The 25,790-nt window shown below is 41.0% G+C and overlaps 1 protein-coding gene across 3 annotated transcripts; it reads left to right on the top strand.

Moving 5' to 3' along the window:
* cdk1 (cyclin-dependent kinase 1) lies at positions 1–25,126 on the top strand. Of its 3 annotated transcripts, none has more exons than XM_043712325.1 (9): positions 1–22; positions 1,938–2,039; positions 12,343–12,399; positions 13,704–13,860; positions 14,893–15,016; positions 20,256–20,426; positions 22,155–22,318; positions 23,738–23,876; positions 24,773–25,126. In XM_043712325.1, exons 3-9 carry the CDS (start codon positions 12,363–12,365, stop codon positions 24,884–24,886), a joined length of 906 nt encoding a protein of 301 aa, XP_043568260.1. In that variant the 5' UTR covers positions 1–22; positions 1,938–2,039; positions 12,343–12,362; the 3' UTR covers positions 24,887–25,126. The 3 variants fall into 3 exon arrangements, with proteins under 3 accessions (XP_043568260.1, XP_043568259.1, XP_043568262.1); XM_043712324.1 differs by lacking the exon at positions 1–22 and adding an exon at positions 29–169; XM_043712327.1 differs by lacking the exon at positions 1–22 and adding an exon at positions 566–587.
* Positions 25,127–25,790: the final 664 nt, after the last annotated feature.

The raw sequence follows: 25,790 nt of genomic DNA, 5'->3' as shown, positions 1-25,790 counted from the left end.
TGGCGGCGCGGATTGGCTGAAGGTTTGAATCAGGGAGGGGGCGGTTGGACGGAGCGAGCGGCGTTCAAACTGCGGCGGGAGCGGGCACAAGCAACGAGTGTTGCTGTCTCAGTCAACCCAGCGCCGCTCGGCCTTCTCCAGCATCCCTTCACCCACGCACAGCCTGCAGGTTCGTCCCGGCCGCTGATGGGACCCAGGAACAGAACCACCTCCCGGGTGATCCAGTGCCGTCCCCGGGGTCTGAGGGGTTTAGGGGGGGGGTGCAGAGTAGAGAAGAGAGACCTCAGGGCCGGCCTGTAAGCTGGGTCTGGGCCTCCTGGATGTGCCTCCTGGTAGTGCTGTTGGGGGGGGGGTAGTTCGGCTAACTTCTGGAAGCCCCATGTGAAGCTCTTTGAACTTTACAGTTCCAACACCTGTAGCTGTTAAGTGTCTTTGTTTAATTCTGTTTTTGAAGAGTTAATTAATCTCGTTAGGTCAGAGGGGATTTAACAGCTGTATCATCAGATTACAGTGTAGTGAGACCGATCTCCAGCATTTATTGTTTTCATTAACTAGGCACGATTTGAAATAATTGGTTCAGAGGCCAAGTAAGTAATTTTTCGCATTCAAACCCTTTGTGAGGATGGTGAGCTAGTACCTGAAGTGGAGATACCCATGTTGGACAGGGGAGTACAAAGTTAAAAATCACACAACACCCGGTTATGGTCCAACAAATCCGTTGTACTATAACCTAGTGTTGTGTGATTTTTAACTTAGTTCCTGAAAGGTGAGGCACTATTACCTATAAAGCTACAGACCGAGAGTTAGAAAAATGGTCACCATTCCAGTATTAAAGAAGGGTCCTATCATGTTCGAAATATGAAACTTTCTTTCTCAACAGATACTGCCAGACTCTGAGTTTTTATTAAACATTCTCTATGTCCACAGTACTTTGCTTTTGGTAGCTAAAGATGGCATAAGGCTTGAGGGCTCATGACTGTTGAAGATATGCTTAACTAAATGGTTTCTTATATGAAGTAAAGGCTCATAAAAGCAAGGGAATTACGGTGAACCTTTAAAGCTGGTTTAACTTAAATATATTATGTATGTAGCATATTTTTATGAAGGATGTTACAGCAGGTTGATAATGGTTTCAATCATAAATGTCTTAAGTGAGAAGGATGTAGTATAGGAGCTGTATTTTTTTCTTGAGTAGAGAGGGTTGAGAGGAGATTTAATAGGTGCTTTTAATCATGAGTCTAAATTAAATTGATAGGGATGAACTGTTCCTGGAGGAAGGATGGCTGATTTTAAGGTGATTTGTAAAGGAAGCAACAGTGACATGAGGAAGAACCTTTACTTCTCCAATGAAAGATTAAAATCTGGAATGCAGTTACCTGAGAATGTGGTGAAAGCAGTCTTAATTATAGCTTTTGGAAGAGATTTTTTTTTCTGAAGAGAAATTGAGAAAAATGACCTGATGTGACTAGCTGTTATGGACACCTGCTGCAAACATGCTGCATGAATGTCTATTTCCATCCCACCCTATGTTATCACCATTCTGAAGTTATTTGTTTCTATGAATTAATGTAATGGCTAGAAAGGCTGTTGGAATGTAGGTGTGGACAATCCGGTTATTTCATGCACCAGCTTTGTGACCTGCTTTGGACAGCATATGTTTTAATGTGAGCTTTGGTATGTTTAGCTATGATGTCTACCTCACCTCATTGGCCCTTACCACAGACGTTCAATTGTGAAGAATATGCATAACTCAAGGTAGCAAGTTTAATTATTCCTCTAATTTGGTTGGGTGCTTTAGAGAGTCCAAGACTGTCAGTCTGGAGAAATTCTGATTTTCTTGCTGCAGTTGCTGATTTTAAGTTCATAACTTTACTGCTTGCAATTTTTTTCAAAGTATAGAACAGATTGATAACATTCAATTATCTGTATTTCAACAGGCCATCTGACTATTACATGCCTGGAAGCTGCAAAGATCAACGTCCTCTGTACTGAAGTTATTGCTGAAAGATTTAACCTGGGACTTTTGCCTGTTAATACGGGTAAGTTTTCTGATATTTCATCATTTTAACCACTTGTAAATTCTTCACCTGTCTCGTAATGCTGCAAATTTCTGAAGTTTTCTTCAAGATTTACAAGCAACTATCTCAACGACAATGAGATGGTGTAGTCTTGGGGAAACTAGAATGCATGACAACCAAGACTTTCATCCAAGTCAAACATGATTCCTTTATTTTCCCTCTGTTATAATTGTCACCAGACTGTAGCACCATTCACTTTATATTTGGTACATAACATGTCAGACAAGTTATGGGCCGTTTCAAGGATAACGGACCAAGGTTCTTAAAGCCAACTGCTTATATACAACCAAAGGAATAGGGAAGCGGTTAAGAACGAGCCTCAATGATTCCTTGGCACACTGCAATAACTGATTCCGTTTACCAAAGGAAGTAAATTGTACCGTGTAATCCGAAATAGTGTCAATGCAACTAAACTGCAGTACAGTTCAAGCAATAAATGCCAGTGCTCCACATGTGAGAGCTACTTGGCAGTCAGGCTGCATCTCAAGAGAATGAATGTGAGGTAACAGAATCATCAGCTACCACTAGAAAGTAAACAGGAGGAAGCATGATCTGAAATTGTTGAATCCTGAGGGCAGAATTAAGATGACATGACTGGAAGCCCAGTCACTACTGAGCAGAGATGTTCTACAAAGTGATTACCTAAACTGCATTTGGCTACTGTATCATCAGCGGTGAGTGCATCATACTTAATTGCATGTACAAGTAAATTGCTACTTGACCTGGAATGAGTATTTGGGACCCGAGAAGGAAGAAGATAAAAGTGCAGGTGGTGAATCCTCTGCCCTTGTGTTGGATGGGCATGGATGATTGTGAGCCTGTCACTCAGAGGAAACAGTTCTTTTAGATTTCTTGAAGGGAAGGGGGAGGTGAATTTGTATGGTCACAGCATAATGCTGGGTAAAGTGGGAAAAGGTGAAGAATGATCTGAATAAAAGGTGAAGACAGGTTAATGAATTCCAGATGAGGTAAAAGTAAGCAAAAGTGAGGTGATGTTGGGACTTGTTGGTTAAGAAACGCAAGATCTCAAATTCAACCTCAAGAAACCAAACTAATAACTTTTTGTATTTTTGCAGTATCTCTGTAATGTAAAACACAAAGGGCTTCTGGCTATAATTGAATGCGGAGTCATATAGGACATGATTAACAGCTTAATCATACAGGTTGGATTTAAGCAACCTCTGAAAGAGAGAAAGGTTACCGCAGGAAATTTTGAAGCTTAGTGCAGGCAGTGGAAGGCATGGCTACTGTTTAAATCTCAGTTCTTAAATTCTCAGCATAGGATGAGGCCCCCAATTAGTCCATAGTATCTGCACTGGCATTTGAAATGAGCAATTTACTTAGTTCTGTGCTCCTGCCTTCTTGTAGGAAAGGAACAATTTAATCCCTCTTTTTTCATGTCTTGATTGAAGTGTGTGGTAGTGGCAGTTATCAGACTGTGCATTCAGACCATAAGGATTTTTCTCATTGTTTTTGCTTTTTTTATCATTACTTTAAATCTATGCCCTCATGTTCTCCATCAATTCGTGAGTGGAGATAGCTTCCCCTTCAGTAATCTGTCAACTCCTCATGGTTTTGAGTACCTCAAGAGTCCTGAGAAATTTTATAACATGAGAAAGCAGCCCTGTGACCCATTGTATCCACACTGCTCATCTTACACCTATCCTCCTTAATTCCCTCTTCTGGCATTTGGCCTACATTTAGATATTCATTTCAATACTTCCATGTTGTGATTGTTCCTGTCTCTCCCAGTCTCTCAAATGCTGAGTTCCAGAAATCTATCACTCTTGGTGAAAAATATTTCCTTGAAATTCCCCTCAACCTCCTGCCCTTACCATGTGCTTTTGTTCCTTGTTTATTTACCCCTTTACTAAAAGGAAATCTATCTTCCTATTTACTGTCTTTTATCCTCGTAATTTTGTACACCACAATCAGGTTTTCCCCTCAGCCTTGTCAGCTGTAACGAAAGCAACTCCAGCCTGTATAGTCTATCTTTCTTAGTTGAATCAATCCAGCCCAAGCCACATCTTAGTGAATCAAGTTCTCATTCTCTCTAGTGCAATCCTGTTGTATAGTGATCAGAATTGCAATAGTGCTCCATCTGCTCCAATGAACATCTTGTACACCTCCATTGTAACTTCACTGCTGTATTCAATATCTTGACTTAATAAAAACAAGTCCAGGTAAACAATTCTTTATCTGAAATCGTCGGGGCCAGCAGTTTTTCGGATTTTAGAATTTTTCGATTTTCAGAATAAGTGACAGTTTGGTGAAATTTTTTCAAAATCTTACCGGAGAAGCAGACTTACTAAGTAAAATAGGCCTTGAGAGAGAATGGAGGCCTGCTGGTGCTGGGCCACGCCCCCCAGTGAGACGCATCAAGTGGGTGTCGGCTTGGTTTAACTGTTTGCACACCAAATAACCTTGTTAATGAGAAAAATACTTCACAAAAAAACCTCTGGACTTTGGAGCTTTTCGGATTTTGGGATTTCAGATAAAGGATTGTCTACCTGTGTTCCAAATGCTGCCTTGTCCTGTTACTTCAAGAATGTATTAAAATGCACAAGTGTCCCTCTGAACCTCTGTATTTGTGCCTTACCCTTCAGCGTGTCCTCTCTTGCTTTGTTAGATCTCTCAAAATAGCATCATGTTATACTTCTCAGGGTTAAATTCCACCTGTCACTGTTCAGCTTGTCTCATCACCGCATCTATATCAGAGTCAGTGTGGTGCTGGAAAAGCGCAGCCGGTCAGGCAGCATCCAAGGAGCAGGAGAGTTGACAATTTGGGCATAAGAAGGGCTGTTCTTTTCCAGCACCACACTGTTCAATTCTGATCTCCAGCATCTGCAGTCATCACTTTCTCCACCTTATCTATGTCATCCTAGTTGAAAGCTTTTCTCCTTGCTATTTACTGCACTACCAGTTTCTAACATCTATACTTGGTGATTGTGTGTCCTACGTTCATGTCCAGATCATAATCCCAGATAGTTTCTGGACTAGCACTAAACTCTGGTACGCCACTAGGCATAGTCTCAAAAACAATTTTGGCCACTACCACCTTCTTGCTTTACTCCTTGGGTTCAATTTGCCAAATTGCCCTGGCTGTTGCTGCTTTGGTTAGTCTGGCAAATGACACCTTGTCAAACATCTTACTGAAGTCTAGATACTAACAACTTACTGCTGTCATCTGCACACCTATTCACTTCCTCAAAAAATGCAATCAAACTTGTCAGATGTGATTTCTCCCTGACAAATCCATGATGGTTATCCTTGATTAATCCATGCCTCTTTCAATGGAAATTAATTCGGTCCCTTAAAATTTTTCCAGAAGTATCTCTCCCACTGAGACTCGCTGGCTGATAATTCCATGGTTTACCTCTACTTCTTGAATAATGGTAGCACATTAGCTGTCCTCAAATCTTCTGGTAACTCTCCTGTGGTGAGAGGATTTGTTTCTTAGAATATGGGCCCCTGCAATCTTCTCCTTTGCCTCCCATAGTAGCCTGGGATACATCTCATCTGAGGAAAACAGTCCTAATTTGGCCTATCTGTCCACATATGTCTCTCCTCTCTGGAACCATTCTTGTGAATCTCTACTGCACATTCTCAATACGTTCATATCTTCCCTAAAGTACAATGCTTGAAACTGGGTACGATCTCTGACTGAGCATATACAACTTCTCCATGACTATTCGAATGTATTTCTTTCTGAAACTCTCCAATTTGTTCATACTATTCCTATAATGTGGATCCCAGAACTGTACACCACCCTCTAGCTGAGGTCTAATAAGTATCATGTATGAGTTCAACATCACCTCCTCATTTAGTACACTGTACTTATGTACAGTATTTTAATTTTGATTAATATTAATTGCTCTCCCAATCGGTCCAACACTCTAAATGACATACATATGTATATGTCCGAGTCCTTCACCTCCTGTGCCCTTTTTTAGAATTGTTCCCTTAATTTTGTTTGTCCCTGTTCTTCCTAACACTATGTACGACCTCACATTTTTTTCTCATTGAACTTTGGCTGCTTGTCTTTCCATTTTACCAACCTGTTTAGGTCCAATGAAGTTTTGCACTTTTCTCCTTTATGGTTGAGAATGCTCCCAGTTTTGTCTCCTATATAAACTTTGTGCACAGGCACAATTCAAAAGTCTAGGTCAATAATATCAAGATTAGGGAGGATACTGACCCCTTGGGAACCCTGTTCCAAATCTTCCTTCAGCTCCAAAAGTATTTATGAATCAATTCTGTTTACTATCATTGACCAATAGTATATCCATGTTGCTACTAGACCCCACATGCTCTCACTTTCTTCTAGGCAGCACTATTAAATGCCTTTTTCAGAATCCATGTACATTATATCAAGTGCATGCCCTCAGCAATGCTGTTAACTTGCTGGAAGCTCTTCAATAGTTTTCAGCAACCTGATTTTCCGTTGGAAATTCATGCTATTTTCATAAATTGCATGGACAAATGCAAGTTTATCAATTTTGTTCTGAATTATTATTTCTGGAAGTTTCCCCACCACCAAATTTAATCTAACCAGCTTGTATTTGCTGTAAATTGAAGATGCTGAAGAAGAGGCAGTTACATAAGTACAGTTATCAGGAGATTGTGGAGTTGAAAGAACAGCAATAGAGAATTGTGGAAGTCATTGCCAGCCAGATAAAAACAATTATGAAGACTTTAGTCAACTGGTGCAAACTTTATTCAACTGGTGCAAACACAGCTACAAGCCTTTTGCTCAATCTTGTTGGTGCTAGAAAAGTCTAATCAGCCTAATCCTATTTTCCTGCTCTTAGTCCCTAACCCTTTAGACTAGAGCACCTCACGGAAATGTCAGTGTTTTTTTTTAAATACAGTGAGGGTTTCTGCTTTTCATGTTTAGTGAACTCCAGAGACCCCTTCCCACCTCTCAGGATTTAAAGCAAAACCTAATCTAATTGATTAAATTTGTCTCAATCAGCTGATCCAATCTCTTGACATTGTTAAAATTCTCCACGCCAGTCAACAACCTTAAATCTCCCCTCCCTTCTGGTGATCGCATTCTTTGTGATGTTACGACCAAAACTGTAAGCAGTACTATAGCTGCAGTCTGTATAGTGCTTTCAACAGTTCTAGTGCAAGCTTTCTGCACATAGATATTAGTCTTCGGTCAATGAAGAAAAGCATCCTTGACTAGCTTACCTAGTTGGGTCCATTACCTTTGTTACCTTTGTGGGTCCATTGATGCTTCAAGACTCTCAAGAATCCTTCCATTATTGCATATTTCTCCTTCTGAAATGTAACTTCACGTTTCTCTGGGTTAAGACCAGAAGCTACAGGAGCAGAACTAGTTCATTTGGCCCATTGAGTTTGCTCCACATTTCGATCATGACTGATGTGTTTTTCTCAACCCCATTCTTCTGCCTTCCATAGTGATCCTTAATCCCCTTACTAATCGAGCCTATTTATCAGTCTTGAAGGCACGCAATGACTTGACCTCCACGGCCTTTTGTGGCAATGAGTACCACAGACTCATCACCCCCTGGCTAAAGAAATTCTCCTCATCTCCATTCTCAATTGTCAGCCTTCCACTCTGAGGCTCGTGGAAACATCATCTTCTTCATGACCACTCTATCAAGTGCAAACCCAAATTCCTCAAACTCTCATGACAAGCCCTTCAGGATTATTCTTGTAAACCTCCTCTGTTCCACTTCCAGTGCTAGTACATCCTTCCTTATATACAAGGACCAAAACTGTTCATTATATTCCAAATGTGGCCTGACCAGAACCTTATACAGCCTCAGTAATACATCTCTGCTCTAATATTCTCGTCCTCTTGAATTGAATGCTAATACTGCATTTGCCTTCCTAATGGTCAGTTGATCTTGCATGTTAAGCTTGAGAATCCTGAGCTAGGACCTCAAAATCCCTTTATGCTTAAGATTTCCCCCATTTAGAAAATAATCTATGCCTCTATTCTTCCTCGCAAAGTGTGTAACCTTCCATCTTCCTGCATTGTTTCCATCTGCCACCTCTTTGTCCACTCTCCTAGCCTTAGTTCTTCTGCAGCCTCCTCACCGTTACCTGGCCTTCCACTTATCTTTGTTGCTAAGTTTGCAGATGAAACAATGCCCTCGGTTTGTTCATTTACGTATAATGTGAATAGCTGTGATTACAACACTGCCCCCTGCGAACTGTACTTATCACTGGCTGCCATCCTGAAAAAGAGCTGAAAATGTGTTGCTGGAAAAGCGTAGCAGGTCAGGCAGCATCCAAGGAGCAGGAGAATCGACGTTTCGGGCATGAGCCTGAAGAAGGGCTCATGCCCGTTACGTCGATTCTCCTGCTCCTTGGATGCTGCCTGTCCTGCTGCGCTTTTCCAGCAACACATTTTCAGCTCTAATCTCCAGCATCTGCAGTCTTCACTTTATCCTGAAAAAGACCCCATTATCCTTACCTTCTGCTAGTCAGCCAATCCTCTATCCATGTCAATGCTGCCTGTCCTGCTGCGCTTTTCCAGCAACACATTTTCAGCTCTGATCTCCAGCATCTGCAGTCCTCACTTTATCCTGAAAAAAACCCCATTATCCTTACCTTCTGCTAGTCAGCCAATCCTCTATCCATGTCAATACCTTGTTCCTGACACCAAGGGCTCTTATGGTATTTATCGGCTTCCTGTGCTTACTTTGTCAAAGGCCTTCTGGAAATACAAATATCTGTGGATCATGTTCACTGGCTGATCTTTGTCTAACTTGCTTGATCCCTTTTTAAGAATTCTAACTGATTTGTTAGGCATGACCTCTCCTTGATAACTGCCCTATAGTTTCCTGTCTTCTATCTCCCTCCCTTCTTAATCAGCAGTATTAGATTTGCTATTTTTCAGTCCTCTGAGACCCTTTCTCACTCCAGTGATTCCTGAAAGATGACTTATCCAGCTTCACACCTTTCAACTTCCCCGGCACCACCCCAGTGATGGCCTCTGCACTCACCTCTGCCCCTGATTCCTGAAGTTCTAATTTAGTGTGCTCAGTTCATCTGCCATTTCTTTGATACTCATTAATTCTCCAGGCTCACCTTTCAGAGGGCCAGTGCCCACTCTTGCTTCTGGCTTTCTTTTTTATATATATTTAAAAAAAAACTGCAATCTTCTGTTGTATTTATGACAAGATTTTCCTTATAGTTCATCATCTTCCTCCAACGCCCCCTTCCCCCACAAAAGCTTTGTTTTAATTGCTGGTTTTTAAAGGCTTCCAATCCTCTAGTTTCCCACTAATCTTTACCATGTTTGTCTGTTTTATCGTTTGCTTTTAAGCTGTTCTTGATTTCCCTTGTTGGCCACAGTTATCTTGTCCTGGACATAATTCTCGATGTCTTTCTTTCCTCTGGTTTTTCAACTGTACCCACACATTCTACACCTTCCAGCTGTATAACACTTGCTATCAATTTCATTTAATTTCTTACTATCAAAGCAACTCTGCCTATCTGCCTGTCCTTTTTTGATAAGGTGTGTATCCTTGGATATTTTATTCTCAGCCCTGATCCCCTTGCAGCCACATCATTTTGATACCTGAAACATTGTACTTGCCAAGTTTAATCTGCGCTACAAGTTCATTTCCTTCGTTTGGTCTGCTGCATGTATTTAAGTAAGGTACCCTCAATCCTGTGTTGACTGCCCCTCTTGTAGTTTTTCCCTTACCTGCTGTGTCTGAGGTTAAATCTTTGAGCCTTTAAATAGTCTCTACCCTATTACTTGTTCTGGAAACTTTAATAACCTCTGCTAAACCCTCCTTCCCTTCAAGGTTTTCCATGCAACTAGAGCTCCCCTCCAATATTGTTTAAAGCCCTATCCATGTGAGTGTCCAGGACTCTGATTCAGGTTAAGTCTGTCTAATCAGAACACATTCCTCCGTCCTCAGTATTAGTGCCAGTGTTCCATGAATTTGAACAAGTTTCTCCCACACATGAGTCATGTTTACCCAACCGCTTCACAGGAGGCTCCCAAGCACTGAGGATGTCACCTAGACAGGGGACGAAACGTCTGCAACACAAATTCCCAGCTCGGTGAACAGAACCACAACAAAGTCCTTAACTTCCTGCTACTGGGTCAACTTTGGATTCATCTTGCCTTCCATTGCCCTCCATTTTTGCCTGTCTGATGAGCCTGCACTTGGATCCTTGTCAAACCTTGTTAAAACCCATGTAGACCCCACATTGAATTCTTCTTGTTACCTCCATAAAATGCAATCAACGTCATCAGATGTGACCTCCCCACAGGCTGGGGAGTACTTTGTGATAAGAATCAAAAACAATGCCTTTGCACTTCCCTGCGAACAGAAGGAACTTTCTGCTGGTCCTTTACTGGCTGTTGAATCAGGGGTTTGGCAATTTGGAAACAAGTGGAGGGTTTTTTGATTCACTCAAGAGACATGAGCATTACTGGATTGCCACATTTATTGCTTGTCCCTAGTTACCATTAAGAAGGAGGTGGTGAGCTACCTCCTTGAACAGCTCAATCCATGTGTTGTAGGTAGACCTACAATGCCGTTAGGGTGGGAATTCCAAACTTTTGTCCCAGTAACACTGAAGGAATGACTTTCCAAGATAGGGTAGTGAGTACCTTGGAGGGGAAGTTGACTTGAGTGGTTGAGGTGGAGTTGTGTGCAATTAGTATACATTTGAACAATGATGCTTTGTTTCCTGATGGCACAAGGAGCTGCTTGCAGATGAGAAATAGGGGCAGTGGATGGATTCTTAAGTGGACACAAATAATGATGGGGAAGCATGAATAAAATATCTTAAACGTTTTAGAGCACAGAAAGTGGTCCTTTGACCAAGGTATCTGTGCTGGTCATCAACAGCTGTCTATGCTAATACTATTTTCCAGCCCTTGGCCCATAGCATTGCATGCTGTGATGTTTCAAATGTCTTGTAGGTCCTTGCTTCTGTCACGCTTTTTTCAGGCAGAGTGTTCCAGATGCCTGTAAGTTTCTGGCTGGTTTTTCTTTCTTTTCCTCAGATACCCTCTAAACCTTAAAATTGTGTCCCCTGATTATTGACCCCTCAACTGAGGGGGAAAAGTTTCTCCCTGTCTACCTGTGCCAATCAGAAGTGTGTGGAGCTCAATCAGTTCTCTTGTCCACTCCCACCTTTGCCTGCTCTGCTGTCAGGAAAACAATGCCAGTCTCTTCCATTGCCTGAACTGGGATGATTCCATCATATTCTGGTGAATCTCTTCAGTATTCGTTGTGGTATAATGTGGTGACCAGAACTCTCAGCGCACTCGTTGTGGCCTAACCAGTTACATGCAGCTCCTTTATAACCTCCTCCTTGCTCTTTATATTCAATACTCTTATAAATAAAAGCAGGTATCTCATGCTGCCTTGACCATTTTATTGACCTGTTCTGCCTTCAAGGGTCTGTGGACATGCACACCATGTCCCTCAGACAATATGTATTTCCTAGGGTCCTACAATTGTGCTTGCCATGTTGATACTCAAAATCCATCACCCCTCTCACTTTTTTGGATTAATTGTCATTTGCCACTTTACTCCTGTCTATCCAGTCTGTCTATCTTGCACTGCTGTAGTCCGAATGAATGCAACTCCCATTACCTTTGTCTGTTGTGGGTTTGAGGTTTCGTAGACTAAGGATGTCAGATTTTCTGTGGAAAGGGCATTAGTAGATCAGGTGGATTTTATAATTTGAATTCTGATCCATGAATTGCTATTTCAGAATTCTAATAGCATAGCCACTGTTTATTGTCAGCATTCTTTTGTGAGAGGTGTCAAAATGCTGATTCATTTGTGATCAAAGAACAAATCATTTCAGTGCCTGAAGTAAATTCCTAGAAGGTTAAATTCTGACTGCAAAGAAAGTGTCAGTGCCAGTTCTGTTTTCCTGCATCAATGTTAACTAGAGTTGTCAAGATCTAGTTTCCTATCAAGCCACTTTCTCCAGACTTTCACCCTATTTCTGTTCAGACAGGATCCCACACTGCATGTAGTCCATCCCCCACCCTCTCTGACTGCTGAACTAAATGTTGCCAAACCTCTGCCATTGCATTTCTTCACAACGCTGGGAGTTTTATCATGTTACGTCCCCAAATGTTTGTCCTGAAATGAAATCTTTTGCAATATAAATTTGTAAAGTGAATATTTATACATCTGGTTTTGAAGATTGTTCACGTTCGGAGTTTAAATGTTTGCAGTATTTCAAAACTCATCTGTTTTATTCTGTCATGGAAATCTAATCTCCTGATATTTGTTCGCAGGCTGAATTGTGAACAACAGCATGGAGGATTATGTAAAGATTGAGAAAATTGGTGAAGGTGAGCAATTTCTTTTCTAAGTTGAATCTTTAAGCTGACTTGCAGAATATACAACAGAATGATACGTTGGCTAAAGTTGAAATGTGAACTGCTTATTGTATAACCATGTTCCCTTTGTATATGAAATGCTTTAGTATCGTATCATCCCATCCCTTTTCTTTGCCACTGCAAGCTCTGAGGAAAACATACAAATCATGTTGGCCAATGAAGTCACATCGATTGATGTAAGACTTTGAATTCAGTTGATGCATTAAATGAAATATTTTGCACTCCCACCTCAATTAAATTAGTTTGAAATTTAGGCAGGCGAAGTGTTTGGTTTTTTTTTTGTATTTTTGTTTTTTTTTTATTTTTGAGGATGGAGTTTTAGAATGAGACATTTTAATGGGAAGATGGTCAGTACCTGGAGAAATGGGGACTAGTTGATAATATCACTCATGTGGGAGCCAGGAAGGAAGGTGGTTGAGTCATTTGGTAGGAAAAAGATTTGGGGGGAGGTGCTATAAGAGAAGTTGGTACGAAGGGAAGCTATTCATTATCATTGTGAATTTGTATGAAAACTCAACAGCTCATCAATTAGTACAATGTTCTAGCATTGTTCTAGTCATTTTATGAATTCACCAGTGAAGTTATTCAGTTTTTACAGTTCATTTAACAGGGTTCTTGTTGGTCAAGGGCAATCTGCGAAAGTCATGAATTTATAAATGACTTCCAGACCTGGAAAAGTCTTGGCAATTTCCAAAAATGCCCAATGTCAGTGGAAAGTCATGTGATTTTGTACAAAGAGGTGAGACTTCTAACCTTTTTCCAATGTTTCTTGGTGTCTGCTTGACCACCATTAATTATTTGCTTTACTTCACATATCCAGAACCAGTTTTGCCCACCTATCCAATCTCATTCCTTACCACCAGTAAATGGCTGTTTTGGAAACTGTCAGAGCAACCGCAGTAGTAGGAAAACTAGCTTGTCAAACAGGGATGATGTATATGCCTCCATTCCCCAATCCCAGCTTTCTTAGCTCTATTGTGTGAAGAGAATTTTTGATAATGTCCATTTCAGATACTTTGTTGTGGAAGCAAGGACTTGGTAGATACTTTTTTTCAGAGCGTGGTGAGCAAGGTCAGGAACAAATTCCTGCTGGGGCAGCAATATCTAAAACAGTGTAATAGTTGAGACCTCCTCCTTGCTCAGCTTTCACAAGGCATACTGGAAATTCTTTCTTTAATGTGGGGAAAAGTCACAGAATTTCATTTTTACTAAAGCTGTAGGAACCTTGAATTTAAGATATTGCTGAACATTTTTAGGTACTTATGGGGTCGTTTATAAAGGGCGTCATAAAACGACTCAGCAGATAGTAGCCATGAAGAAAATCCGGTTGGAGAGTGAAGAGGAAGGTGTTCCCAGCACTGCAATCAGAGAGATTTCCCTTTTAAAAGAACTACAGCACCCTAATATTGTCTGGTGAGTGTACAGAGTTAAATTGAGGTGTACATATTTTTGTATTCAGGTTGCCTGAAGTTAGAATGAAATCGAGACGTCTATGAATATTGCAGACTGCAGTAAATGTTCTAATTTACTCCATTTGGTAAGAATCCACAAGGTTGAGCAATTTGGTTTTGCAGAGTGTGAATGATGCAACAATTTGCAGTTAACTACTCCGGTGCCTAAAGTTGCTTAAGTTAATTGATCAAAAAGATTTGAGAATCTTGGTAACTTGTTAATTTGCAATTTGTTTAAAACTGTTCAAACGATATTATAGTGAATAGGTCATTTGAATAATGGCTGTTTTCTGTATAAAGTGAATATGGTGATGACTATTTCACTTAGGCCGGGTGCACTTTGATTCAGGAGGATCCTGACGTGGATGATACAGAATGATTAATTTGCCAGCGGGAAGGAATGACACCATATTATCAAATTAAATATTGGCTCCTTTTTGGCAACGTTTTTAAATATTTTCTAATCAACTTGTTCAGATATGTTATGACACATTTTTAGAAGATGTGGGTCTTGAAGCCAGCCTCCTGGCTCAGAGGTTGGAAGTTAGCGCTGCACAACAAGCGGTGGTGGTGACAACTTTGTTACGTATTTTTCTTGAAGTCAAAAGCAGGGTTGAATATATTAAGAGGAGGTGCCCTTGAGGGCTATGTTACACTGTCCGGTGAGGAACTGAGTCATATAACCTATGCTGACTTGACTATTGAGGACTTAACCTTTGGTGTAGTGAGTGTAGAAACTGCTAATATTCTCAATGTTACTCACTCTGCAGTATTTCCCCTGAGTAACTGTAAATTATTCCATGGCACTATTCAAAGAGGAGAATAATAGCCAGCCAGTATTCTGTCTAGACTCTCAAAACTAGGGAATTTCTGACATCTATAGTAGTGTACTTCAATCAAGTCTGTCTTTTGTCGAGAAGAGAGAATTTGACGTGAAGTTGCGATGCAAGTTATTATAGCCAAGCAATTAATTCAACTTTTCCCTCTTCTTTAGTCTTCAAGATGTACTAATGCAAGATGCAAGGCTGTACCTTATATTTGAATTTCTTTCAATGGATCTGAAAAAGTATTTGGATTCCTTACCTAGTCGTCAGATGATGGACCAAATGCTAGTAAAGGTATCTGCAATGTTATTTAACTGACTGCCTTAATTGGGTAAGGTGCTCTCCAAAGCATCCACGTCTTTCTTATAATAGGGCGACCAGAACTGGACGCAGTATTCCAAGTGCGGTCTAACCAAAGTTTTATAGAGCTGCAACAAGATCTCACGACTCTTAAACTCAATCCCCCTGTTAATGAAAGCCAAAACACCATATGCTTTCTTAACAACCCTGTCCACTTGGGTGGCAATTTTAAGGGATCTATGTACCTGCACCCCAAGATCCCTCTGTTCCTCCACGCTGCCAAGGATCCTATCCTTAATCCTGTACAAATTTGACCTTCCAAAATGCATCACTTCGCATTTATCCAGGTTGAACTCCATCTGCCGCCACCTCAGCCCACCTCTGCATCCTGTCAATGTCCTGCTGCAGCCGACAACAGCCCTCTATATTGTCAATGACTCCTCCAACCTTTGGGTCGTCTGCAAACTTGCTGACCTATCCTTCAATCCCCTCATCCAAGTCATTAATAAAAATTACAAACAATAGAGGTCCAAGGACAGAGCCCTGTGGAACACCACTCGCCACAGACTTCCAGGCAGAACATTTTCCTTCTATTACCACTCGCTGTCTTCTGTTGGCCAGCCAATTCTGTATCCAGACAGCTAAGTTCCCCTGAATCCCATTCCTCCTGACCTTCTGAATGAGCCTACCATGGGGAACCTTATCAAATGCCCTGCTAAAGTCCAGATACACCACATCCACAGCTCGACCCTCATCAACGTTTCTAGTCACATCCTCAAAGAACTCATAAGGTTTGTGAGGCATGACCTGCCCCTCGCAAAGCCATGTTGACTGCATTTAATCAAGCCATGCTCTTTCAGATGGTCATAAATCCTATCCCTCAGAATCCTTTCTAACACCTTGCAGACGACAGATGTGAGACTTGCTGGTCTGTAATTGCCGGGGGATTTCCCTATTTCCTTTCTTGAAGAGAGGAATTACATTTGCCTCTCTCTAGTCCTCAGGTACGACTCCAGTGGAGAGCGAGGATGAAAAGATCTTCGCAAGTGGCGAAGCAATTGCATTTCTCGTTTCCCAAAGCAGCTGAGGACAAATCTGGTCCGGGCCTGGCGACTTGTCAATCTTAATGTTTGACAAAATTTTCAGCACATCAGCTTCGCTATCTCTATCCATTTCAGCAAGCACACCTGCTCTTCAAAGGTTTCATTCACTACAAAGTTTGTTTCTTTTGTAAGTTTGACCTAAATTGCAATTCAGCAGTAGACTAATATCAAATTAGAAATTTCCATTCTGCCTTCTCAACCTATTGGTTTTTCTGTTATAATTACGATTTAGGATTTGCTTGACGTTCTTGTACTAACCTGTAAATCCCCTTGAACCTGGTTGAACATTGCGTAAGCTTGGGCACTGCCAAACTTTCTGACGTTGCACCTTTACACACTTTCGAATATTATCAACTGTCTCCCACTAAAGGTGCACATGTAGCTATCATCTTCTCCAAATTACGTTCTGTGCTGTAATCAATGTTTCAGTAACTGACTCTCTCCATTAACACTCGTTCTCATTAGTCTCCCTCTCCTGTCTTGCTTGCTGTTCCTTATATCAATGGCCTGTGCTTGGCTACTTGGTCAATGCTACTTGTTTAATCAGCATAACATTCGGAAAAAGAATATTAATACAGTGATATGATAAATTTCTCCAGGGAGGGATTGTTGTTAAACTGAAGCCACATAGTCCAGACCACTGGGCTTCCTTCCCGAAAGGACACTACTCTGTGAGAAGCTAGGGAAGTGATTGCTGGGCCTTTTGCTGAGATATTTGTATCATCGATAGTCACAGGTGAGGTGCTGGAAGACTGGAGGTTGGCAAACGTGGTGCCACTGTTTAAGAAGTGTAGTAAGGACAAGCCAGAGAATTATAGACCTGTGAACCTGACCTTGGTGGTGAGCAAGTTGTTGGAGAGAATCCTGAAGGACAGGATTTACATGTATTTGGAAAGGCAAAGACTGATTAGGGATAGTCAAAATGGCTTTGTGTGTGGGAAATCATGTCTCACAAACTTGATTTAAGTGTTTTGAAGAAGTAATAAAGAGGATTGATGAGGGCAGAGTGGTGATTGTGATCTGTATGGACTTCAGTAAGGTGTTCATCAAGGTTCCCCATGGGAGACTGGTTAGCAAGGTTAGAACTCATGGAACAAAGGGAGAACGAGTTATTTGGATACAGAACTGGCTCAAAGGTAGAGGGTTATTTTTCAGACTGGAGGCCTGTGACCAGTGGAGTGTCACCAGGATCAGTGCTGGGTCCACTAGTTTTCGTCATTTATATAAATGATTTGGATGTGAGCATAAGAGGTACAGTTAGTAAGTTTGCAGTTGATACCAAAATTGGCAGTGTAAAGAACAGCGAAGAAGGTTACCTTAGATTACAACAGGATCTTGATCAGATGGGCCAATGGGCTGAGAAGTGGCAGATGGAGTTTAATTCAGATAAATGCAAGGTGCTGCATTTTGGGAAATCAAATCTTAGCAGAACTTATATATTTAAAGTTAAAATCCTAGGGGCTGTTGCTGAACAAAGAGACCTTGCAGTGCAGGTTCATAGCTCCTTGAAAGTGGAGTTGCAGGTAGATAGGATAGTGAAGGCGGCGTTTGATACGCTTTCTTTTATTCGTCAAAGTATTGAGCACAGGAGTTAGGAGGTCATGTTGCGGCTGAATAAGACATTGGTTAGGCCACTGTTGGAATATTGCGTGCAAATCTTGTCTCCTTCCTATTGAAAGGATATTGTGAAATTTGAAAAGGTTCAGAAAAGATTTACAAGGGTGTTGCCAGGGCTGGAGAATTTGAGCTATAGGGAGAGGCTGAACAGGCTGGGTCTGTTTTCCCTGGAGCGTCGGAGGCTGAGGGGTGACCTTATAGAGGTCTATAAAATCATGAGGGGCATGGATATGATAAATAGACAAAGTCTTTTCCCTGGGGTGGTGGAGTCCAGAGCTAGAGGGCATAGATTTAGGGTGAGAGGGGAAAGATATAAAAGAGACCTAAGGGGCAACTTTTTCACACAGGATGGTACGTGCATGGAATGAGCTGCCAGAGGAAGTAGTGGAGACTAGTAAGATTGCAACATTTAAAAGGCATTTGGATGGGTATATGAACAAGAAGGGTTTGGAGGGATATGGGCAGGTGGGACTAGATTGAGTTGGGATATCTGGTAGTCATGGGCGTGTTGACCAAAGGGTCTGTTTCCAAGCTGTATATCTCTGACTCTGTGACATTAATGAATCGAGAGAGCTTTGACATGAGGTGTGCAGTTCCATGCGTACTTTTACTTATAGCAACATTATTTTTACGATTTACTTTGTGACTACCATGATGAAACTTAAATTCTCATTCTCGTGTATTAGTCTGGCTTTTGGGTAGCTTTCTTGTAAGGTAGTCGCTGGACTACTGTAATGGTATTGTTCTGCGATTCTACTGTATTCATTAGATACTGAGGTCTGTACTTTACAATGGTTTAAATAAAGGGAGGCTTTTCTTGTTTCCTTTTCAATACGATTTCTTTGTGCTGATTCTAGCTGCCAGATACTTCTGATATTTCATTTTTACCTGTTGTTATTCCATCCATCCACTTCCTTGGCTTTGCTCACTTGAGTTCAAGTGCTATATCTGTTCCATTGCGCAATTATTTAAACAGTTTTTTTTTCAGGACTGAATGCTTTCCGCCTCAGTATAAATATTCCAGAACTCTAGATTGAGGGGGGATCTCATTGAAACTCTCGAATACTGAGAGGCCTGGATAGAGTGGATGTGGCAAAGATGCTTCCACCAGTAGGAGAGACGCATACCCACAAGCCCGACCGCGTGAAGGGACAATCCTTCAGAATGGAGATGAGGAATGTTTCAGCCAGAGGGTAGTGAATCTGCAGAACTCATTGTTGCAGAAAGCTGTGGAGGCCAAGTCACAGATGTACAGCACAGAATCAGACCCTTCAGTCCAACCTGTCCATGCAGACCAGATATCCCAACCCAATCTAGTCCCACCTGCCAGCACACCCAGCCCATATCCCTCAAAACCCTTCCTATTCATATACCTATCCAGAAGACTTTTAAATGTTGCATTTGTACCTGCCTCAGCCACTTCCTCTGGCAGCTCATTTTATACACACACCACGTGAAAAAAGTTTCCCCAAAGGTCTCTTTTATATCTTCCCCTCACCCTAAACCTGTGCCCTCAAGTTCTGGACTCCACCATCTGCTTGTTCTCCGAGACTGATGGTTATGCACTCATTTATCCAATTGTTCTTCTCTCTCTTTGAACTCTTCACTATCCTTTATTCCTTACCTCCTCTTCTCTCCTCTTCCCTGCCACCTCTACACCTCCAACACCCTATCTTCTGCATAAAATCCTTTTTTTTTCTGAGCTACCATCAGTTCTGAGGAAGGGTCACTGGACGTGAAACATTAACTCTGATTTCCCTCCACAGATGTTGCCTGACCTGCTGAGCTTTTCCACCGATATCTGTTTTTGTTTAAGAACCAGTCTGTTTGTATGCAATGTTACGCATCTTCCACTTTTAGCCAGGGACTATAGATTGTGTTGTTCTTAGAATCCACTTTACATGTTTATTTTGTAAGATGTCATCTTGAGCCCCAAGTATCATTTTATCCATGTTTGTCCTTGTATGAATGCTGCGTGTTTAGTTAATTCATCTTCCTTTTGCTTAAACTCATTCTTTCCTAGGATCTCAATTCCCAAGTCTTTGCACTTGTACAATCTTGAGTCTTATCTACTCTGGACTCCTTACATATCCTAATTTTTAAATTTTTATCCTGGATGCTGGTGTTTGTTTTCGCAATTTCAAATGAATGAATACTGCTTTTAAAAGTGCATCCTTACAGGTAATATATTTGCTCCAAAGTTTGGTTTATTAAAAAAATTGTCAGCAATGATGGATACACAGATATTGTGATTAAAAAGTAACTTTTGCACTGCCCGCCACAGCACCTCCAGTCTCCTTGAGCCTCTCCCATCCACTTTTTTTGTTTAAACTTGTTTAGATTGATAAGTGCATGCTAAAGTTCGCTATTGTCTGTATTTCTCCCTGGCCTGTTACTCTGCTACGCAATCAGTTTTGAAGTAAAATGATAGTCTCCTTATGTGGTTTACACCAATTTTCTCTCATGTATTCATGACCTATGGTGATTGATGTGGTTCCTTTCTCTTTTTTCAGAGTTACCTGTACCAGATAACACAAGGGATTGCGTTCTGTCACTCGAGAAGAGTTTTGCACAGAGACTTAAAGCCTCAGAATTTGCTGATTGATAGTAAAGGCGTAATTAAATTGGCTGACTTTGGACTGGCTCGTGCCTTTGGTGTCCCTGTCAGAGTTTATACTCATGAGGTACATGTCCAGTTGTGCAGTTTCTTTGTTCCAGTATATGAATGAATGCAGTTTTAAAGGTTTTCTATTCAAGTTGCTTTAATGATTGCTTTGCGTCTGTTTTAAGTTTCAATAGAATGCCCGTTTATTAAGATTCCTCAATAATTGGACTGGCTGCCGTTTGCTACCATATAGGTCTTCAGCTCTAAATCTTTCCTGGCCCTTTGCATTCTTTGTATCCACTTTACAGATGAAAGCACAGCTATTTGCAAACAGTGTAACACAGATGGTCTAACCTTTCATGCAACTTTTAAATGGGAGTATGTTGATTTCCATCTTTACCTTCATAGATGAGAATTGGAATCTGAAATCTCAGGGAGCCAACATTCTCATAAGTAAAATCAAACATACAGTAAAAGAGGAATAGAATGAATGCTTCAGGTTGATGACCATTTATCAGAACTGGCACTTGGCAATGTAAAGGCTTTAAGCTGGAGAGGACTGGCCAAAAGCAAGATGATCAGCTAGAAGACAGAGGAGATTGAGAAATGGGTAATAGTAAAAGGAAAAACAGCTTTTGTCCCTGTACGCTTCCCATTTATACAGAATACCGATGATAGAAGTTAGTCATGTTGAGTCCAGAGGGCTCGGCAATGCCTTTTCAAATTTAAGTTCTAGGAACAGCATTCCATGTTTGTGATGTACTTCACAGCTTTCAGGACTCCATATGCAATCATATAATTTGGGTCAGAGCCATTGGTCCTTTGATGGCAGCTGTTGGCGGTCTGACCTTCTCTAATACATTGCTTTTTCTTGCTCCAGTACCATCTCACATTATCTTCATCTTTGTTGTATTCCTAATAAATGAGGGAGGAATTCAGAGCCAGTCTTAACCTGGAGAGGATTTATTCCAGAACAAAGCTTACGGTTTTAAAAACAGGCTTCCTGATTTCACCCATATTCTCTTTTGGATGGGTTCTTCATTTGACACATTTTAACACATATCAATATTTGGGTGTTTAGTCTCTCCACATCCACTGGATCGAAAACTTTTCTGTTTGACCTTTCCTTCCCTATCAGACGATAATGTTCTCAGTTCTAACAAAAGATTATCAATCAGAAATGTTTACACTTTCACTCTCACGCGCTCTTCTTCGCGCGTTGAATTTTTTCAACAAAGTAGTACTTTGCCAGCATTTTAATCTTTCCCATGTAATGTTTCATGGACACATTAACAGTCATCTCTGTGTGCTGTGAAAATGTTTGTTTTTCAGTTCCTCTTTCGACAGGGTTTCTAATTCTAAAAACTGTTGTCAGGAACGGTGGCACAGTGGTTAGCACTGCTGCCTCACAGCGCCGGAGACCTGGGTTCAATTCCCACCTCAGGCGACTGACTGTGTGGAGTTTGCATGTTCTCCCCGTGTCTGCGTGGGTTTCCTCCAGGTACTCCGGTTTCCTCCCACAATCACAAAAGATGTGCAGGTCAGATGAATTGGCCATGCTAAATTGCCCGTAGGGGTATGGGTGGGTTTCGCTTCGGCGGGTCAGTGTGGACTTGTTGGGCCAAAGGGCCTGTTTCCACACTGTAATCTAATCTAGTTTTAAAAAAAAATCTAATTGAAATATTGATTTCATCATCAGTGCTGAACAGTATTCTGTGGTGTGCCTTACTGTCATTGGGGCCTCCATTAAATAATGGGAGTTTTACAAGCTAATAGGTAATTGCATGTGTGATTTTTGTTTTCAAAGGTTGTGACACTGTGGTATAGGGCTCCTGAAGTACTCCTTGGTTCTGCCCGTTACTCCACACCAGTGGATATCTGGAGTATTGGCACAATATTCGCTGAAATGGCCACTAAGAGACCTCTCTTCCATGGAGACTCTGAAATTGATCAACTGTTCAGAATTTTCAGGTACATTGAAACAAAAGCACTCCATCTCCATAACAAGGTGCAAGAAGACTTCTGCTTTTGTCTTTCCCCTCATCTCTAGAGTGAGTTATCCATGTTTTCCAAAGTTAGAAGTGCACTGCAAGGAGGAAATGTTCCCTTTTTATAATGGGGCAAAAAAACCTGATATTTACAACATGACAGCAGTCACAGAATTATAGTCATCCAGCATGGAAACAGGCTTTTTGGCCCAGCTCTTCCATGTGACCAGGTTTTTTAAACTGAACTTGTCCCATTGCCTGTGTTTGGCTCCTATCCCTCTAAATAACATGAGTATACAGCATTTCCATCGGCTCAGTCTATCGAAATGGGGAGCTATTTCACATGGCTTAAATCCATTTGTGTCCAGAAAAGTCCTCTATGCCAATCGGTACTATTCATGAGTGACTCAATTTACTGACACCAGTCCATAATCCAGAGGGAACTTGTTTTGAATCAACATCTATATGTTTAGGTTCCTTCTTATGTTCTTTGTTTGAAGTGGTTATGATCAATTCTGAAGGATTGTCCAAAATGATAAGTCTGGAGGATTCTATTGTATTTCCTTGCACTGAGGATAAGTTGTTGAGTGATGCAAGTCACCAGGCAATGTTTTCATTCAAGTGTCTCATGTAGCTCTCTATCATCAAGTTAATTAACATGTTAGCTTCATATTTGAAGAGCAGTGAGAATTTAATTTACTTTCTGCATCAGTATTAGTGGTGGAGTAACAAGGAGGTCATCAAGATAATAAAAATTTGGGGTGTTGATGAGATGAATAACTTGGTGCAATTTGAGTCATTGAAAGCCAGTGTAGTAAGGTCTTGTGTCAGATGGATCAGTAAGTCAGTCCGCCCCTTCAGCTGTTTTTGTAATCCTACCTCCATGTTGGCAGTCAATATAAAATCAAAGCAGTTTCTTTATGAAAGCCTTCCTGGAGGTTCAGTTCGAGAGGAGAAAGTGAGGACTGCAGATGCTGGAGATCAGAGCTGAAAATGTGTTGCTGGAAAAGCACAGCAGGTCAGGCAGCATCCAAGGAACAGGAGAATCAACGTTTCGGGCATAAGCCCTTCTTCAGGAATGAGGAAAGTGTCCAGCTGGCTAAGATAAAAGGTAGGGAGGAGGGACTTGGGGGAGGGGCGTTGGAAATGCGATAGGTGGAAGGAGGTCAAGGTGAGGGTGATAGGCTGTAGTGGGGTGGGGGCAGAGAGGTCAGGAAGAAGATTGCAGGTTAGGAAGGCGGTGCTGAGTTCGAGGGATTTGACTGAGACAAGGTGGGGGGAGGGGAAATGATGTTAGACTTCTGGGGTATCCCAGTATGAAGTGGGTTGGAGGGCCACAATGGACCTTGAGGCAACATTGAAGCACCTTACTGTAATTTTCAAACTTGTCTTGCTTTCTCAGGACCTTGGGTACTCCAAACAATGAAATCTGGCCTGAGGTTGAGGCTTTGCCAGATTACAAGAACACCTTTCCCAAGTGGAAGGCAGGCAGCTTGTCACAAGTCAAGAACATTGATGCAAATGGCCTTGACCTGCTAGCAGTAAGTGGATTTTTACAAATATGTACCCTGTTTTGTCACTATTTTGTATTAGCAGATGTGAAGTCATTCATTTAAATAGTAGTACCACTAGCTAGAACTTTAAATTCCCTGCTATAACTACGTTTGAGCTAAATTTATATGCCCTATGGTAATGGATTCAGATTTTAACAGTTCACTGCTACAATTAGACTATCAATACACATTTGCAGCATATTTTCTGCATTTCTATGAATGCTTTCATTACACAGTCTTCTGTTAACTGGCTGCAATGTTTGCTCATGCTCCAATTATTTGGCAAATTGAATGAAGCCAATTTGCATTGTAATGAGTAAGCTGTATGTAATGATGCAAGAAGCAATTGGGAATAAAATTTGTGCTGATGCGAACCTTTTCAAATATGAAATGTTACCATTTCATAAACAGCAAGCATATTGATGTATTTAGGAATACCACCTGAACTTGTGAAATTCAGAGTTAGCACAATACAGAACTGTCTGTAGTTGTTTTTACAGCCCTGTGTTAGAGAAAAACTGTGCTTTAGAAATAATACTAAGTGTTGGTGATATAATTGCATTACAGCCAACACACATTTTAAAAATTCGCCTTTAACAAACTGGGGACACTTTCTAATCGCGTATAGCGAACTCTTGTTGATGAAACACATTAAAGCAGAATGACCTGCATAAATAAAACAAGACAAACTCCAATGTTTCATTGCAACTTTGACTTGTACAAGCATTTATTTGTTAGAATTTTGAGTTTACAATATTTTCTTTTAAGCTTTGTATGTTTATGGCTACATTCACGTGTACCTGTTAAATTTTGTAAACTAGGTAGTTTGCTTTGCCTAGTGAGAGAACTATCACCTCTGTAATGAAGTATTTGTCTTTTACCAGAAAACCTTGATTTATGATCCTGCTAGAAGAATATCTGCAAAAGAAGCTTTGCGTCACCCGTATTTTGATGACTTGGATAAATCTAGTCTCCCTGCCAATATCCAAAGGAATTAATGGTTGTTGAAAGGTGTGTTGCCTCTTTTGGCAGTTGGGAATCACCAAATGCACCAGGACCACTTTTCTTCACCAACCTTTTAAAAATAAATCCAGCTACAACCATTTGTGTTAAACCTCTGTAGATTTGTCTGTTCATATCTATGTATTTCTTTCCTTCTAACTATTCTATTGTGGCACAATACTGTGTTTTTGTACCTGTATAACTTGTAAATACAAATAAAGGCTTAATGTACACCATATTGCAGGTGGACTAGGTTTTTTACTGATTGGCACTCTCCATGTTCAATTTTTTTTCCATTCTTCATTGGTATATAAGCAACACTGACTAGGTTAGCATTTACTAATTTCTCTTGAAGGTGAGCCACTGTGACTTTCGGGAGGGATGTTCCAGGATTTTGACCGAGTTTCAGTGAAAGAAATGGCAAGATGTCCCAGTCAGGATGGTGTGTGGCTGGAATGGGAAATAGCGGATTATTACTTGGAGCTATGATGTTGTGGCCATTATGGAGATTCCTCTGTCACAGAGGCAGCAATGGTTGTTGGATGTTCCAGGGTTTTGATGTTTCCAAAGGAATTGGGGCAGGTAAAAGAGTTGGGGGAGTGGGATTGTTAATCAGGCATAGTATCAGAACTGCAGAAGGGGAGGTCGTTGAGGAGGGTTTGTCTACAGTCAGTATAGGTGGAAATCAAACAGGAAAGGAGCAGTCACTTTTTATTGCGAGTTTTCTCCAGACCCATCCCCAATAGCAACAGAGACATGGAAGAGCAGATTGGGAGGCAGATTTTGGGAAGGTGCAGAAGTAACAGGGTTGTTGTCATGGGTGACTTTAACTTCCAAGATATTTATTGGAACCTCCTTAGTTCAAATAGTTATGAATAAAGTAGTTTTTTGTCAAGTATG

This window comes from Chiloscyllium plagiosum, chromosome 22, assembly GCF_004010195.1.
Source record: "Chiloscyllium plagiosum isolate BGI_BamShark_2017 chromosome 22, ASM401019v2, whole genome shotgun sequence".
In the NCBI taxonomy this organism is placed as follows: Eukaryota; Metazoa; Chordata; class Chondrichthyes; order Orectolobiformes; family Hemiscylliidae; genus Chiloscyllium; species Chiloscyllium plagiosum.
The sequence above is the reverse complement of the archived record's forward strand: the minus strand, read 5'-3'. Positions and strand labels throughout refer to the sequence as shown.

What these genes read in the sequence shown, in the direction of transcription:
- cdk1 (XM_043712325.1), top strand. Translation starts at nt 12,363, where the DNA reads ATGGAGGATTATGTAAAGATTGAGAAAATTGGTGAAG. An exon ending in GATTGAGAAAATTGGTGAAG is followed by an intron (nt 12,400 to 13,703) that starts GTGAGCAATTTC and finishes GAACATTTTTAG; the next exon opens with GTACTTATGGGGTCGTTTAT. An exon ending in TCAGAGTTTATACTCATGAG is followed by an intron (nt 20,427 to 22,154) that starts GTACATGTCCAG and finishes TTGTTTTCAAAG; the next exon opens with GTTGTGACACTGTGGTATAG.